We start from the raw sequence: 12,719 nt of genomic DNA on the forward strand, positions 1-12,719 counted from the left end.
TCATTCCCCAACTTATCTTGTGAAATCTCTATTTTCGACCTTTCGTTCTTAGTCAAGTAAGCCTCTAATATTTGAGACTTTGGTATAAGGAATCTACATTGGCGAAGATCTACATCGCTTTCGAAAAGCGTTTTCTCGTCTATCCATGTGATGTTGGTACCATTCAGTTCGCTAATTGCTTCTCTCATCAATGGAGTCATCATCACTTTTAATAAGAAGATGTTATGAGAAACAGAGTTAACCCTAGCTGTTTATATACAATAGTATGTGTTTCTATATATTTTTTTTTTTAAAATACTACTACTACTCCACTGTTTTCAGAATTAAACAAGAACTCGGAGGACTTCCTAATCTTTATCTCAATTTCTCTCCTCTCCTGTTTAAATTAGGTTTCCTGGGCGAATGCATCATCAACCTGACTAGGGTTTGAATTCTTATTTCTAAAACTAGTTGATAACAATGGAAATATTTCCAAAAATAACTTCAGTCGAGTTGGCTCGTTTTAGGAGTTGGGGTATTTTTCGCGCGCGGATCGCAACTAACTGTTGCTATAAAAATGACATAATTGTCCCTCTTTCTATAATTTCTTTACAACTTAGCATTATAATTAAAAAAGAAATACATTCTAACAAATAAAATAAGTAAGAAAGTATATAAAAAAAATGAGTAATAAGTTTATGTAAACTTGTTTTATCTTTTAACCAATGATAGGGGTGGGATTTTGGCCAGGAGCCCCGAAACCCGCCCACGACCGTCCCAGCCCGAAGGGTCCGTGACCGTTCGATGCCCGAATCAGTTCGTACCCACCCGATCGAAAGAGCTTAAGTGGACGTACCATATATGACATGTACCTCTCTACATTAAAATAAGCCAACTCATACACAAGCATCGGTTGAACCAAGCGTCATAGTAAGTTGCAAATAACTTACATCATTATTCGCTTGGGACCGAGTCATGATAGTTTCGAATCACCCAAATGAACCTATGAGGTAACTTTAAGTCGTACGGTTGTGAAAAAATATGAAGCATTGAATCATTAGTTTGGGACTAAAAGAATATGTAAAAGAGATGCATCATTATTATGACCATCTTTTGTGATAGTAAACCCATCCTCATTTTTAATTCCCCTTTATCAGAATAAAAACGCCCACTCGATTAAAAACATGATAAACTAAGAGTAATCCAGAATGTGTACATGGTTACAGATAATTGAACAATTTCGAGACGCAAGATGACATTCGAACTTCTTTGTCTGTCTGCATACTTTTACAGTACTCAAAACCTACTGAAATCTGTTTACATAACAATTTTGCAGGTTCAGCATTTAGATACATTTGAATATTTGATAGCAAACCAGAACTCACAACGCAAACAAACAAACATTAATCATTTACAGTGGTTCAATGGGAATCAGCTATCAGGTTTGACGACACAAAACACCTTGATCTTTGAAACTAATTAGTAATAGGTAATATTAAAAGAAATGAACCAGATAGATCACAGATCCACTTTGTGAGCTTAAATTTCTGAAGTTCCTCGGGTGTTAATTTCTGCGAGTGAGAGGTAGAAGAGACACATTAGATAACAGAAAAGCTAAACAAAATAAGTAAGATCACGGAGTTCTTAAGATAGACATCAACCTTAGCTTTCAGGTTGGAGATAATGCATTTTGCCATGAAATTAGCAAACACCCTCGACAACATCTTCTTCAGTAACAACTACATAACTTTCTTCACCGATTCCACTCCTCTCTTCAACACAATTAGAGTGTGTCGCATCAGTAACACATACCAACCAACTCGGTTCACCATTGACTAGAATTTTCACCGACAGCAAATCAGCTTCTGCCTCAAAATTAAAAAGTTAAAAACCGTGTCATTATGATGCCAAGTTTCTGCAAATATCACAATCTATTATTCAAGTATAACAGTTGTAGAAGTTCACAGAAAATTACACTGAAATTAAATGATTCAAGACAGGAAATAACCTGTGGCTTTTTCGAAAGAAAAGTTATTCGTTAATGGATCTGTTGACGCTTGACGGAGAGATTCAAGCTAAGTCACAAACTTTTTGGAGTCCACGCAGCAACAAGGCATGTATAGAGCTACAAATGGACAAGAAATTGTATATTCTGTATTCTGGATTAATTATAACTTCTATTCGCTAAAAGTTAGTCCATACTCAATAACAAACAAGGCATAGTAAATAAACCCTTCAGCTTTCAAAAGTACTTTAGCAGTATAGCTTCTAACAAGAATCAAACTTGCTCAAGCAGACAGCAGCTATTTTGGTTTTTATGTGTGTCTATATATATATACATGCATAGTGAGAAAGACACCGAATCGGTTCATCCAGTATCAAGGTATAAAGTACACAATGAAACAAGGAAGAGCATTAGCTGAGGTTCGAAAATATACTGATTTACTTAAACTACCATAACTAGACCCATCACACTAATTTACTGTGATTCTTTTTTTTCTCCTGCTAGCTTACCCGAATTTTGCAATTTAACTGAGCTTCAAATCATTGTTTTTGTCGAAACAGTGCAATCCTTCGTCTATCACTCTATCTCACTCATAACTTAACAGTATCACTGCTGGATTATTCCCAAGCAACAAGCTCTTTACTTGATCAAGCGACGAATTCTCCATCGCCTGTCTCTATATTAATAAGAAATGGTCTCTTTCTCTCTCACACTCTCATCGGTGTAGGGAATTTACACTAATAATCATGAACTGCCGATGTGTCGCTCTGCTACCAATAGTCGTTACATGAACAAGAACCATCTCTGAATCGATGAAACCGAATTGGGTCTCTGAGAATAATCTCCCTCTTTTCCACAAGTGAAATAAACTTCATTGTTGTATGACAATCTTGACAGACTCTCAAGTTTTTCATCACTCTTATAGGAGCTGACTTGGGTAAGCTTATGATACCTAGAGTTACAGCTAACTTTTCACTGTGGTAATTCACAACCACACTGTCCTTGCTTTCTTTCTCAGAATCATTAGGAACAACCTTCTCATCAATATAACCTATTTTCTTGATCTTTTCTATCATTTCTTCCAACTTACTATAAATCATTTGGCTCTGAGGATGAGACTTATCACCCACAACAAATGAATGAACGTTTGTCCCGATCTCTATCCAACTTAGACCTGGTTCTTTCTTAACTCCTCGATCCTTCATCAAATCTCTGATTTTTGTGGCTGGTAGTTGTATTCCAGCTTCTGAGTAAATGTTGTAGAGAAGAACATAAGATGCTGCTGCTTGAGGCTCAAGTTGAATCACACGTTCTGCGACACGTTTTGCAGTGACAGGGTCCTTATGGACCCGACAAGCACCCAATAAGGCCCGCCACATTACAGGGTCATCTTCGAATTCTGAGCTCATGATAAAACTCTCAGCATCAGCTAATTTTCCAGCACGGCCGAGAAGATCGACAATGCAAGAATAATGCTTTACATTAGGGGTCAAGTTGTAATCGTTTTCCATGCTATCGAAGTACCTATAATTGATAAACCAATGTAAGAAAATTGTGGGTTCTTGAAACTGAAACAAATGAAAGAAAATTTATGTAATACTGACTTATACCAATTTGGAAGAGTAAAAAAGAGCAAAACTTGGCTTCAGTCTTGGTGCTATACACGTGGTGATCCCTGATAGTTTACTGGCCTGTGTAGACTAGTCGGGTGCTTTAATAAACCCACATACCACATTCCAAAAGGGCAACTCCCACACAAGATGGGTAACACATGTGGTGATAAGGATAAAAATTTTGCACAACAGTTGACCTCATCTTTTGCCTTGATTAATTACATTGAACCACTCAAATATACTAAGTATCGTGCAAAATCAAAGAAACAATACTAACTCATCTTTTCATGGGGGGTGCAATCTATATGTACTCACTACTTGCAACCCTAATATCCTATATTTAAACCACTGCAAAGCCCACTTTTGTTGGATGGTAACATGATTGTCTTTCCACTGAGGGGAGAACGAGGTAAAACTCTTAGTCGTCGAGGTTCATGGTCCTCTACAAAACCACTCTATCATTTCAAAATATATATATATATATATATATATATATATATATATATATGTGTATATAAACCATTTCAAACTTGTGAAATTAGCTATAAAAAGTAGGGTTATATTTTATAGGAAACCTGTTCTTTCTTTCAAAACAATGTGGGCCTTGCATAATTGAAAGTAAATGCAGCAATAAGACAACAATTCCTCACATATAGTGAAAACTTACCCAAATCCTTCCTCGACAAGCCCTCCATGACTACAAGCAGTGAGGACTCCGAGAAATGTCACGTGGTTTGGTGCAATACCAGAACTCTTCATTTCCTCGAAGAGGCTCAAAGCTTCTCTTGCAGAACCATGTTGTGCATAACTTGAGATCATCACAGACCATGATACGACATCACGGTATTGTGTCGCTTTAAATGTCAAATTAGCCGCATCAATATCTCCCGACTTCGCATACATGCAAATTTGTGAGTTCCCCACAACTGAGAACAATCCAATTCCCGTTTTCAAAGCATATCCTTGTATCTGTTCACCTGATCTTGCAGCAGCCAAATTTGCACAAGCACTCAACATACTCGATATCATGAACTCATCTGGTTTTCTCGCAGAAGCAAGAAGTTCATAAAATAAACTGAGTGCTTGTTCACATTGCCCATTTTGAACACACCCTGCAACTATCGAAGTCCACGAAACAATGTCTAATCTTGGTGTTGACCGAAAACATTTCAAACTCTCGTCAATCGAACCCGAAATTGCATATAAGTTAATAAGTGAGCTTCCAATAAACTCATCAGATTGGAGATTGTTTTTTAAGATATGAGCATGAATTTGCTTCCCGTATTCATGATCTTCTACTGCATTACAAGCTTTAAGTATACTTGAGAATGTATACTTTGAGGGCTTTATTCCTGTTCTTTGCATCTCAGAAAATAGATTCAATGCTTGATCTGCAAACTCTTCATCAATTTCAGTCTCTGATCTAAAGAATCCGGCAATCATCGCATTAAACATGACATGATTCCGGTTGGGGATAAATTTAAACACCTTAGTTGCATTCCCTAGATCACCAATCTTGGCATACATATCAAGCAAAGCAGTCCCAACAACAACATCTAAATCTAATCCAAGTTTGACTACACATCCATGAATCGTTCGTCCGAGTTCCTTTGAACTATCGGAGCACGAAGAGCACGCCTTTAAGACACTACCAAGTGCAGAAGTATCCAATTTTATTCCACATTTATGCATCCTTATAAAAAATTTAATCGCTTCTTCATGTAAACCAATTCGAACATAACCAGCAATCAAAGAATTCCATGTTACATCATCTAAATCATCTGAATTATCAAACACCAACATTGCTTGATCGATCCGACCACATTTAGAGTACATATCAATAAGAGAATTAACCAAGAAAACTCTGAAACCCAATCCATCAATAACAATCAACCCATGAACCAACTTACCCAATTGAAGATCCCCTGTTCGAGCACACACTTTTAAAACACTAGAGTAACTGAATTTATCAAGTTTGATAGAAGTTAATCTTGCTTCAGTAAACAAGTTCACTGCTTTTTCATAAAACCCTTTCTGTGAATACCCAGAAATCAAAGAATTCCATGAAACAACATCTCGTTTAGACATTTGGTCGAACAGTTGTTGAGCAACTTGAATTTCTCCGCATTTTGAATACAAATCGAGAAACATGTTTTGAAGGAAAAGACATGGACGGAAAGATGATTTGATAATATGGGCATGGATGAGTTTTCCATGAATCCAAGATTCAGATTTGATCGAGTTTTTAAGGAGTTTGATGTAAGTTGGGGAATCGATTGAGATTGAATTCTGGTGATAATTGATGAGATTAAGAGAAGTGGTTAAGCAATTTTTGAAGATTAATCTGTAAAAAATGAAGCTTTCAGACAAACCCAAGGAGGAATTTGGAAAAGGATTGCATCTGAGTAGTCTTCTTATCAACATTCAAACTTTTTTTTGCCCGGGAAATTATTTTGTGCCTCAACGTTCCAATTTCTTTGATTGTGTCCTGATTTCAGTAGTTACATATTTAGAAAGAAGTCCTTGTAACAATATCTCTTAGGGTCCGTTTGTTACATCGGAAAAGTTTGGGTGTGAAAATGAACTTTATCTTATAGAAAAGAAAATCAAAATTTTCACGTGTGAATTAAGTTTTATAGTGTTTAATAAGAGCGTAGGAAAATGATATACTTATGTTGATGATGAGGATGATGAGCCCTGGAAGTTGACCCATCGGCCTACAACATTGACGAGGCTTATACAAGAACTCTTCAAGAGATCGATTGAGAAAGAAAGATTAACCCAAGTTGGAGAAAATTGAGAGATAGAGAGAGAGAGATCTGAGAATGGAGATGGAATTGAGAGAGAGAGAAGGACTGAAGAGAATGAGGGGGAAAGATACCGAGAAGGAGAGGAAGAAATCTTTGTTTTCTTACTTTCTTTTACAACGTGAAATCGATTTCGCACTCTTTTGGCCCAATTTAATACTAAAAAATCGACTTTTCTACGAAAACAACCTTCCCGACTCTATTTTCCTGCCAATCAAACGGATCCTTAAGGTGAAAAGGGTTTTTGGTAGCTCATTTTGAAGCATGTGGTAAATACCAATGGACTACTCATGTAGCACAACGAAAATGATGTTATGCCCGGGCAGAATCCCGGTGGTGGGGTACTTGGAAGGTTCACATCTAGTGAGAGAAAAACAGACACTTCGTCTCACTATATCTAAACCGGCTAAGTACCTCTGTCTAGATTCGGCCGGAATATTGGTCAGACATAATATCATGGTCGCTCGCACAAACCTTACTTATTGATCATCATCTCATGTCAAATTGAGTGTGGGATTTTACTTATCGAGGGTGTCTTTTTTGGACTTCTAAGCATTTTCTAAGAGCACAGAGGGGTAGAAGATCTGAAAAAAAAAAAAAGTTGCATCCATGCAACCCCCTAAAATATTCATCATACTAATAAATTACTAATAGATAGAGATGATATCAGAGTTGCATCTGACTGATATATTTTAAATTACTTTCTCTCACTACTCTCCCCATGTGAAGGCCGTTTTTAGTGGTTTTCCTCTTTGCGAGGAAAATCAACAAGACGACGAAGAATCAGCACCATTACCCTGGCCTCATCCTCCTTGAGTCAATAGGAGAGACATTATTATTCAGTACTACGATGAGATGATGAATCTCAATAATAAACAAATATTATTATACTACTTACTAGAAAGAGAAAGAGAACTAGAGGGTTGATCTGTTTGTTTGGGGTATCTACTAGTATATTTTCATTTCATGGGTGATACAAGTAACCAAGAGTAGTAGTGAAGTGGGGGGTTCTTGTGAAAATAAAAATGGAGGGGAATGTGGTGGAAGGAAGATCCTTGGCTGAAACTCCAACTTGGGCAGTTGCTACTGTCACTACTGTTATGGTTTTCGTCTGTTTATTTGTTCAAAGATCTATCTACCGTTTTGGGAAGGTAACCAACTCTATCATATTTCATATCATATATATATATATATATATATATATATAGAGAGAGAGAGAGAGAGTGTCTGAAGAAATTACTTTGTTTTTTTCTCATTTGATTTGTGTTATTTGGTTTTGTAGTGGTTGAAGAAGACAAGAAGAAAGGCTCTTTTAGCTTCATTAGTTAAGATCAAAGAGGGTAATTGGTTCTTCTACTTTAGATTTTCCCTATTTATCTGTTGAGTCAATAATCCCTATAAATCTATGTGTGAGAAGAAATACCCAATTCAAAATATCCCCTATTATCCATGTTTAATCCAATGTTAACAGATAGGCTACTCCTTGGGTACTGGATTCCCCCTATTCATTTTTGGGTGAGTTTGTCGTTCGTGGTGGTCGGGTACCCCAAATTTGGCGTACCGGAGTCTTCAGTTGTATTTAATTTAATTTCTTTGTAAAAATGTATAAGTTGGGGTAGTTGAGTAGGTAACTGCAAAAAAAAATTAGTTAGCTAGTTAGGGTTTTGAGCTTTATGGAGATTGAATGTGCCTGCGAATAGGTGTATCTATTATATATGCATCATATGAAGGTTTAGGAAAATAGTCCAAAATGTATTGCAACATTAAGTGGCATACCCCTAACATGTCCGATACTCACATGGTAGTGTACCACATGCCGGTGCCCTGTAGCAGGTACCTAAGTGAACAGTTTACTATGTAACATTGGTGTAATCCATGTTTTCTATAATTAGAACCAATACATCGGACCCTCTCTAGTTCAATGGGGTGAAATTATATTGGTCCTGGGTGAAACGAATAATCTGTGTTACTATTCTTTTTCGTCTATGTTTCTGTAATTCATCTTAAATTCTTAACCATTTGGAAATTTTGATTTCAGAGTTGATGTTTCTTGGGCTTATATCTTTGATGTTGGTACAATGGGCAAGGTGGATATCAGAGATTTGTGTTGATTCATCTCTTTTCGATAGTCGATTTTATCTTTGTTCCGAGCATGACTTCGAAGGGGAACATGATAGTATTGTCTCATTTATGTATTCAAGTTTAGAGACTCATTCAAATCAGACAGTAAGTACCAAAGTTCCTTTAGAAGGACATGCTTCGCCCGCTCATATATGTGGTGAGGTAAATTTCTTAAGGTTCTTCTTGTGCACCTCTGGTTAGTTATTTTAATATTGGGTAGGGAGGCCAGAAAATAAACTAGTGGTATTGCTCTTTATGGTTTAGGGACGTGAGCCATTTGTTTCATATGAAGGTTTGGAGCAGCTACATCGTTTCTTGTTTGTGCTTGGTATAACCCATGTGCTATATAGTGGTGTTGCAGTTGGTTTGGCTATGTTCAAGGTGTGTTTCCTATCCATACTCTTAGGTTTTTCACTTTTATATGAAATTCATGTGCCTTGGAAAGATCAAAAAGCTTATAATTTCATACTTTCATCTCATAGATTTATAGCTGGAGAAAATGGGAAGGTCAAGCGTACTTGCTAGCCGAGGAGATGCAAGGTGAGAATTTATCTATAGTAAAATAACTGCCCTCTTGGAATTTCCTTCCCAAATATTTGCTAAATTTAGGCGAAAAGTACAAGGTGATCATCCTTAGAGAAATGAACCATTGATAGATTTTCGTAGCCAATTTGGCTTTGAACTGTGTGACTTGAGATCGAGGCTACATCCTGTGAAATGTGCTGAAAGCTTTTGATTCGGTCTTCTAATGCAGAGGTGGTTCTAGAGCCAAATTCATTAATTTAATGGATATATTGTGTTTCTTTTGCTTCTTGTGTATAATAGTAGAATTCCTCCGAAAATTGAGTCTGAAGTTGCTTTTTTCCCCAGCAAAAAGGAACAAAGTGATGAGGCGACAGTCTACTTTCCTTGTTCACCAGACATCTCATCCATGGAGCAGGAACAGGATTCTTATTTGGATGGTAATATTTCATACTTTTGGAGTCGTTTTTCTCCACATAAATGCTCGGCCTATTTGTTCGTCACGTGCAATTTCTTGAGTGAGTTTTGCTCTTTTAAGGTCAAAATGATGATAACAGTAATTCGTAATGCAGCTTTGCTTTCTTCGACAATTTAAGAGTTCAATTGAAAAGTCAGACTATATGGCATTACGCCTGGGTTTCATTACCGTGAGTATCTAACTTTACTTAACCTTTTCGTTGGTTTCTTATATCTTCATTGTTTGGACCTCCTCCCTTAGAACTTCTAAATAGTACTAGTTGAAGCTTTTGCAGTTAGTTGACACTTGACCATAACAATATCCAAGATATGGTGTCAGACCAATATTCTCTCTGTGGTTACGAAAATACTTTATAGTAATGATCAAGAGTCGTAACTCAGCTCAAGAAAAGAGTTTGTTTGAATCTTTAGGTGGCCTCTTTAAGGGCCCAAGCTCTAGCAGCTACTGGTATTGTTTGCGCTTTTCCCATCTAGACTGAAGCCTAATAGCTGCAGAATTATATTCTTGGCAAAAGCTACACGAGCGCACACAAAAGATATCTAGTTTTACCAAGCTTCAGCTCACATCATAGTCCAGTCTCCAGACGCTTGCCTAAATGATGTTGGATATTGTACCTCCCTTTCGGTCAAATTTGAAGAAAAAAACACCCAAAACTGCTCAAGTAAAGCGTGAAAATTGAAGAATACGATTTTATAACTTATACTTCCCATCCAAATTATATGTGTTTCACCTCATGCTGCGATTTTCAGAATCACAAATTGCCACTTTCTTATGATTTCCACAAATATATGGTTCGGAGCATGGAGGACGATTTTCATGGCATTGTTGGTATCAGGTATTCTCATATACTCGAACTTTACTTATCATTTGACTTGTCACAAATAGTTTGAAGTTCCATGATACTCCTAGACGATACTTAAACAAGTTCAGAATTATTTTATTCTTTAATTGTGCAGTTGGCCACTTTGGGGTTATGCCATACTATGCATATTTGTGAACATCCATGGTAAAATTACTATTTCAGTTCTTTTCCTCTGTCATAGTTGAGTTCTTCAAAGTAATAAAACATAACCTTTTTTTACAGGGCTAAATATCTATTTCTGGCTTTCGTTCATTCCGGTTATTGTAAGTAGATATATTCTTGTTTATTTTCACTAAATTATATATATGCCTTAATGGTAATAACAATTATTCCATCTTTTTATCGTTTAAATTTCAAAGCTGGTCATGTTGGTGGGAACAAAACTTCGACATGTAGTCTCTCTACTAGCTCTTGAAATCGTCGAAGCAACAGGTCCGCCTGGGACTCAAGTAAAGCCGCGTGATGATCATTTTTGGTTCAGAAAGCCTGAAATGTTGTTATGGTTGATTCAGTTCATCTCCTTCCAGAATGCGTTTGAAATGGCAACCTTTATCTGGTCTCTGGTATGTGATATTTATTCCAAGTATCGGTTAGGGTTATTCATCTTGAGATCATTTAGAGCAATCAATGTTAATATGTGATTTTAACCCACACCACCCAAATTGAAATTAAGATCAAGATCATATTTCTATGGATTAGTTTTAATTGTTAAATGTTGTCATATATCGAAATCAACTATTTGGCCCAATTTTATGTATGTCTTGCTAGATCAATTGCAAATTTAGTTCGAAACTTTTCATGAGTTATTTGTTTGTTTAGTGGGGAATAAAGCAACGATCGTGTTTCATGAAGAACCATAGCATGGTCACTATCCGCTTAGTCTCTGGGTATGTTTCTTTTTCCCCTTTATTTCTACTCGTTTTTTAGGTTTGATAGATTGATTCGTTTGCGAATTTGAATTTTGGAAAATGCAGGGTACTTGTTCAATTTTGGTGCAGCTATAGCACAGTACCTCTGAATGTCATCATTACTCAGGTTTGCATAAATTCCAAGTTTTTGTTATTAAGACTTTAAATTCATATAAGGTCATTACCCCAAGATATGTTAAAATAAATTTCCATATTTGTGTTTTAACAAAAAAAATTCTTCATTATAGAGATATAAAATAGTACTAAATACACCTTATAACAGCGTGAAGATTACTCGTATTACCATGCGCTCACATACCCAACATTAGTATGTTCTTTTACTTCGAAGTTCTTATTTTTTTTCTCATTATCTAAATGTGAATCGTTTGAACCTGAATCATCTGACTTGAATGAACCCAAAATCATCCTGAGTCCGCAATTCAGCCGAGTCACGAGTCAGACAAAGCTAATTCAGACCTCAAAATCTGACTTAAAGAAGAAACAATAACTACCTAACATTCTTTTTGTATTTCAGATGGGATCTAAGTGTAAGAAAGCCTTGATTGCTGAGAGTGTTCGAGACTCATTACATAGTTGGTGTAAAAGAGTGAAGGAGAAATCTAAACGCGATTCTTTACATTCTAAAACAACAAGATCTGTATGTTCAATTGAATCTACTATAGATGAGACAGATGAAATAATCACAGTTGGTTCTGGGACTTTATCTCGGTCCAGTTCAGCCGCTTCATTGACTCATGTTAGTACAGAGCTTAAGGAACAAAAAGGAAAAATTTTCGAGATATCGGATAATCCCATATATGATGATTCTTCATTACAAGTTTCTGAAAATCCATTAAGCTCAAGTAATGAAGCATCTGATCTTCCTATTGACACGTTCGAAAACAATGTAGAAGAAACCGGGTATGTCTTTGAAACGACTCTTCTTGAACTATTTAAGAAAACTTGAATTCTTGATCTTTTTTGTGTGTTTTAAGCAGTCTTAGAGGAACTCAGTTTTGCACAACTTTACCAATTGCTAGTAAGAATATCTTGAATAGTTTGTAACTCCTTAAGATAGATACATTATTCTCTCATTTGTTCATTGTTATTTTATGTTAAAGATATTGACTTTATCGATGAAGCTCGATGATACTTTTAGATATGAATTGAGTTCTTGATCTTGAATAAATTTGTTTACACAACTATATTAATCAAGAAAACCATGGAGAAAAACATTGAGGAATATTCAGAAATCGGTCTGATTCTATTTCCGTATGTTATGTTTGAAAATGAAAGGAGATTTTATACAACCTATATTTTACATATTGATGTGATATCTTGGTGTTCTCAAAGTCTAGCTTTATGAAAAGAACAAGCAAAAGCTTACTTTCAAGGTAATGGTTGTGTTTTGTCCATTGCTTATC

At 36.1% G+C, this 12,719-nt stretch overlaps 2 protein-coding genes across 3 annotated transcripts; one reads left to right on the plus strand and one right to left on the minus strand.

Moving 5' to 3' along the window:
* Positions 1–1,058: 1,058 nt before the first annotated feature.
* LOC147534494 (Tetratricopeptide repeat (TPR)-like superfamily protein) lies at positions 1,059–6,499 on the minus strand. Of its 2 annotated transcripts, XM_086649075.1 has the most exons (6): positions 4,265–6,385; positions 2,494–3,508; positions 1,988–2,104; positions 1,641–1,844; positions 1,173–1,550; positions 1,059–1,089 (listed from the first exon to the last, which is right to left on the minus strand). In XM_086649075.1, the coding sequence occupies exons 1-2, from the start codon at positions 6,019–6,021 to the stop codon at positions 2,755–2,757; spliced, it is 2,511 nt and encodes an 836-aa protein (XP_086505201.1). In that variant the 5' UTR covers positions 6,022–6,385; the 3' UTR covers positions 1,059–1,089; positions 1,173–1,550; positions 1,641–1,844; positions 1,988–2,104; positions 2,494–2,754. The 2 variants fall into 2 exon arrangements, with proteins under 2 accessions (XP_086505201.1, XP_086505200.1); XM_086649074.1 differs by having other exon boundaries at positions 1,988–3,508; positions 4,265–6,499.
* Positions 6,500–6,690: 191 nt separating this feature from the next.
* On the plus strand, positions 6,691–12,484 carry LOC147534495 (MLO-like protein 4). The gene is made up of 14 exons (XM_086647213.1): positions 6,691–7,555; positions 7,687–7,744; positions 8,443–8,687; positions 8,790–8,906; positions 9,008–9,065; positions 9,396–9,487; positions 9,620–9,694; positions 10,275–10,360; positions 10,482–10,531; positions 10,610–10,650; positions 10,747–10,950; positions 11,207–11,274; positions 11,362–11,422; positions 11,831–12,484. Exons 1-14 carry the CDS (start codon positions 7,430–7,432, stop codon positions 12,260–12,262), a joined length of 1,713 nt encoding a protein of 570 aa, XP_086503339.1. The 5' UTR covers positions 6,691–7,429; the 3' UTR covers positions 12,263–12,484.
* The last annotated feature ends 235 nt before the right edge of the window (positions 12,485–12,719 follow it).

Source organism: Eschscholzia californica, unplaced genomic scaffold, assembly GCF_041429995.1.
Source record: "Eschscholzia californica isolate CP2 unplaced genomic scaffold, dmEscCali1.0.p SCAF_6, whole genome shotgun sequence".
Classification (NCBI taxonomy): domain Eukaryota; kingdom Viridiplantae; phylum Streptophyta; class Magnoliopsida; order Ranunculales; family Papaveraceae; genus Eschscholzia; species Eschscholzia californica.

Bases quoted from the DNA above. Each gene is read 5' to 3' on its own strand.
- LOC147534494 (XM_086649074.1), bottom strand. From the start codon at position 6,021: ATGTTGATAAGAAGACTACTCAGATGCAATCCTTTTCCAAATTCCTCC. The intron at 3,509-4,264 runs GTAAGTTTTCAC...TATCAATTATAG, and splicing joins CTTGTCGAGGAAGGATTTGG to GTACTTCGATAGCATGGAAA.
- LOC147534495 (XM_086647213.1), top strand. From the start codon at position 7,430: ATGGAGGGGAATGTGGTGGAAGGAAGATCCTTGGCTGAAACTCCAACT. The intron at 7,556-7,686 runs GTAACCAACTCT...TTGGTTTTGTAG, and splicing joins CTATCTACCGTTTTGGGAAG to TGGTTGAAGAAGACAAGAAG. The intron at 9,695-10,274 runs GTGAGTATCTAA...TGCGATTTTCAG, and splicing joins TACGCCTGGGTTTCATTACC to AATCACAAATTGCCACTTTC.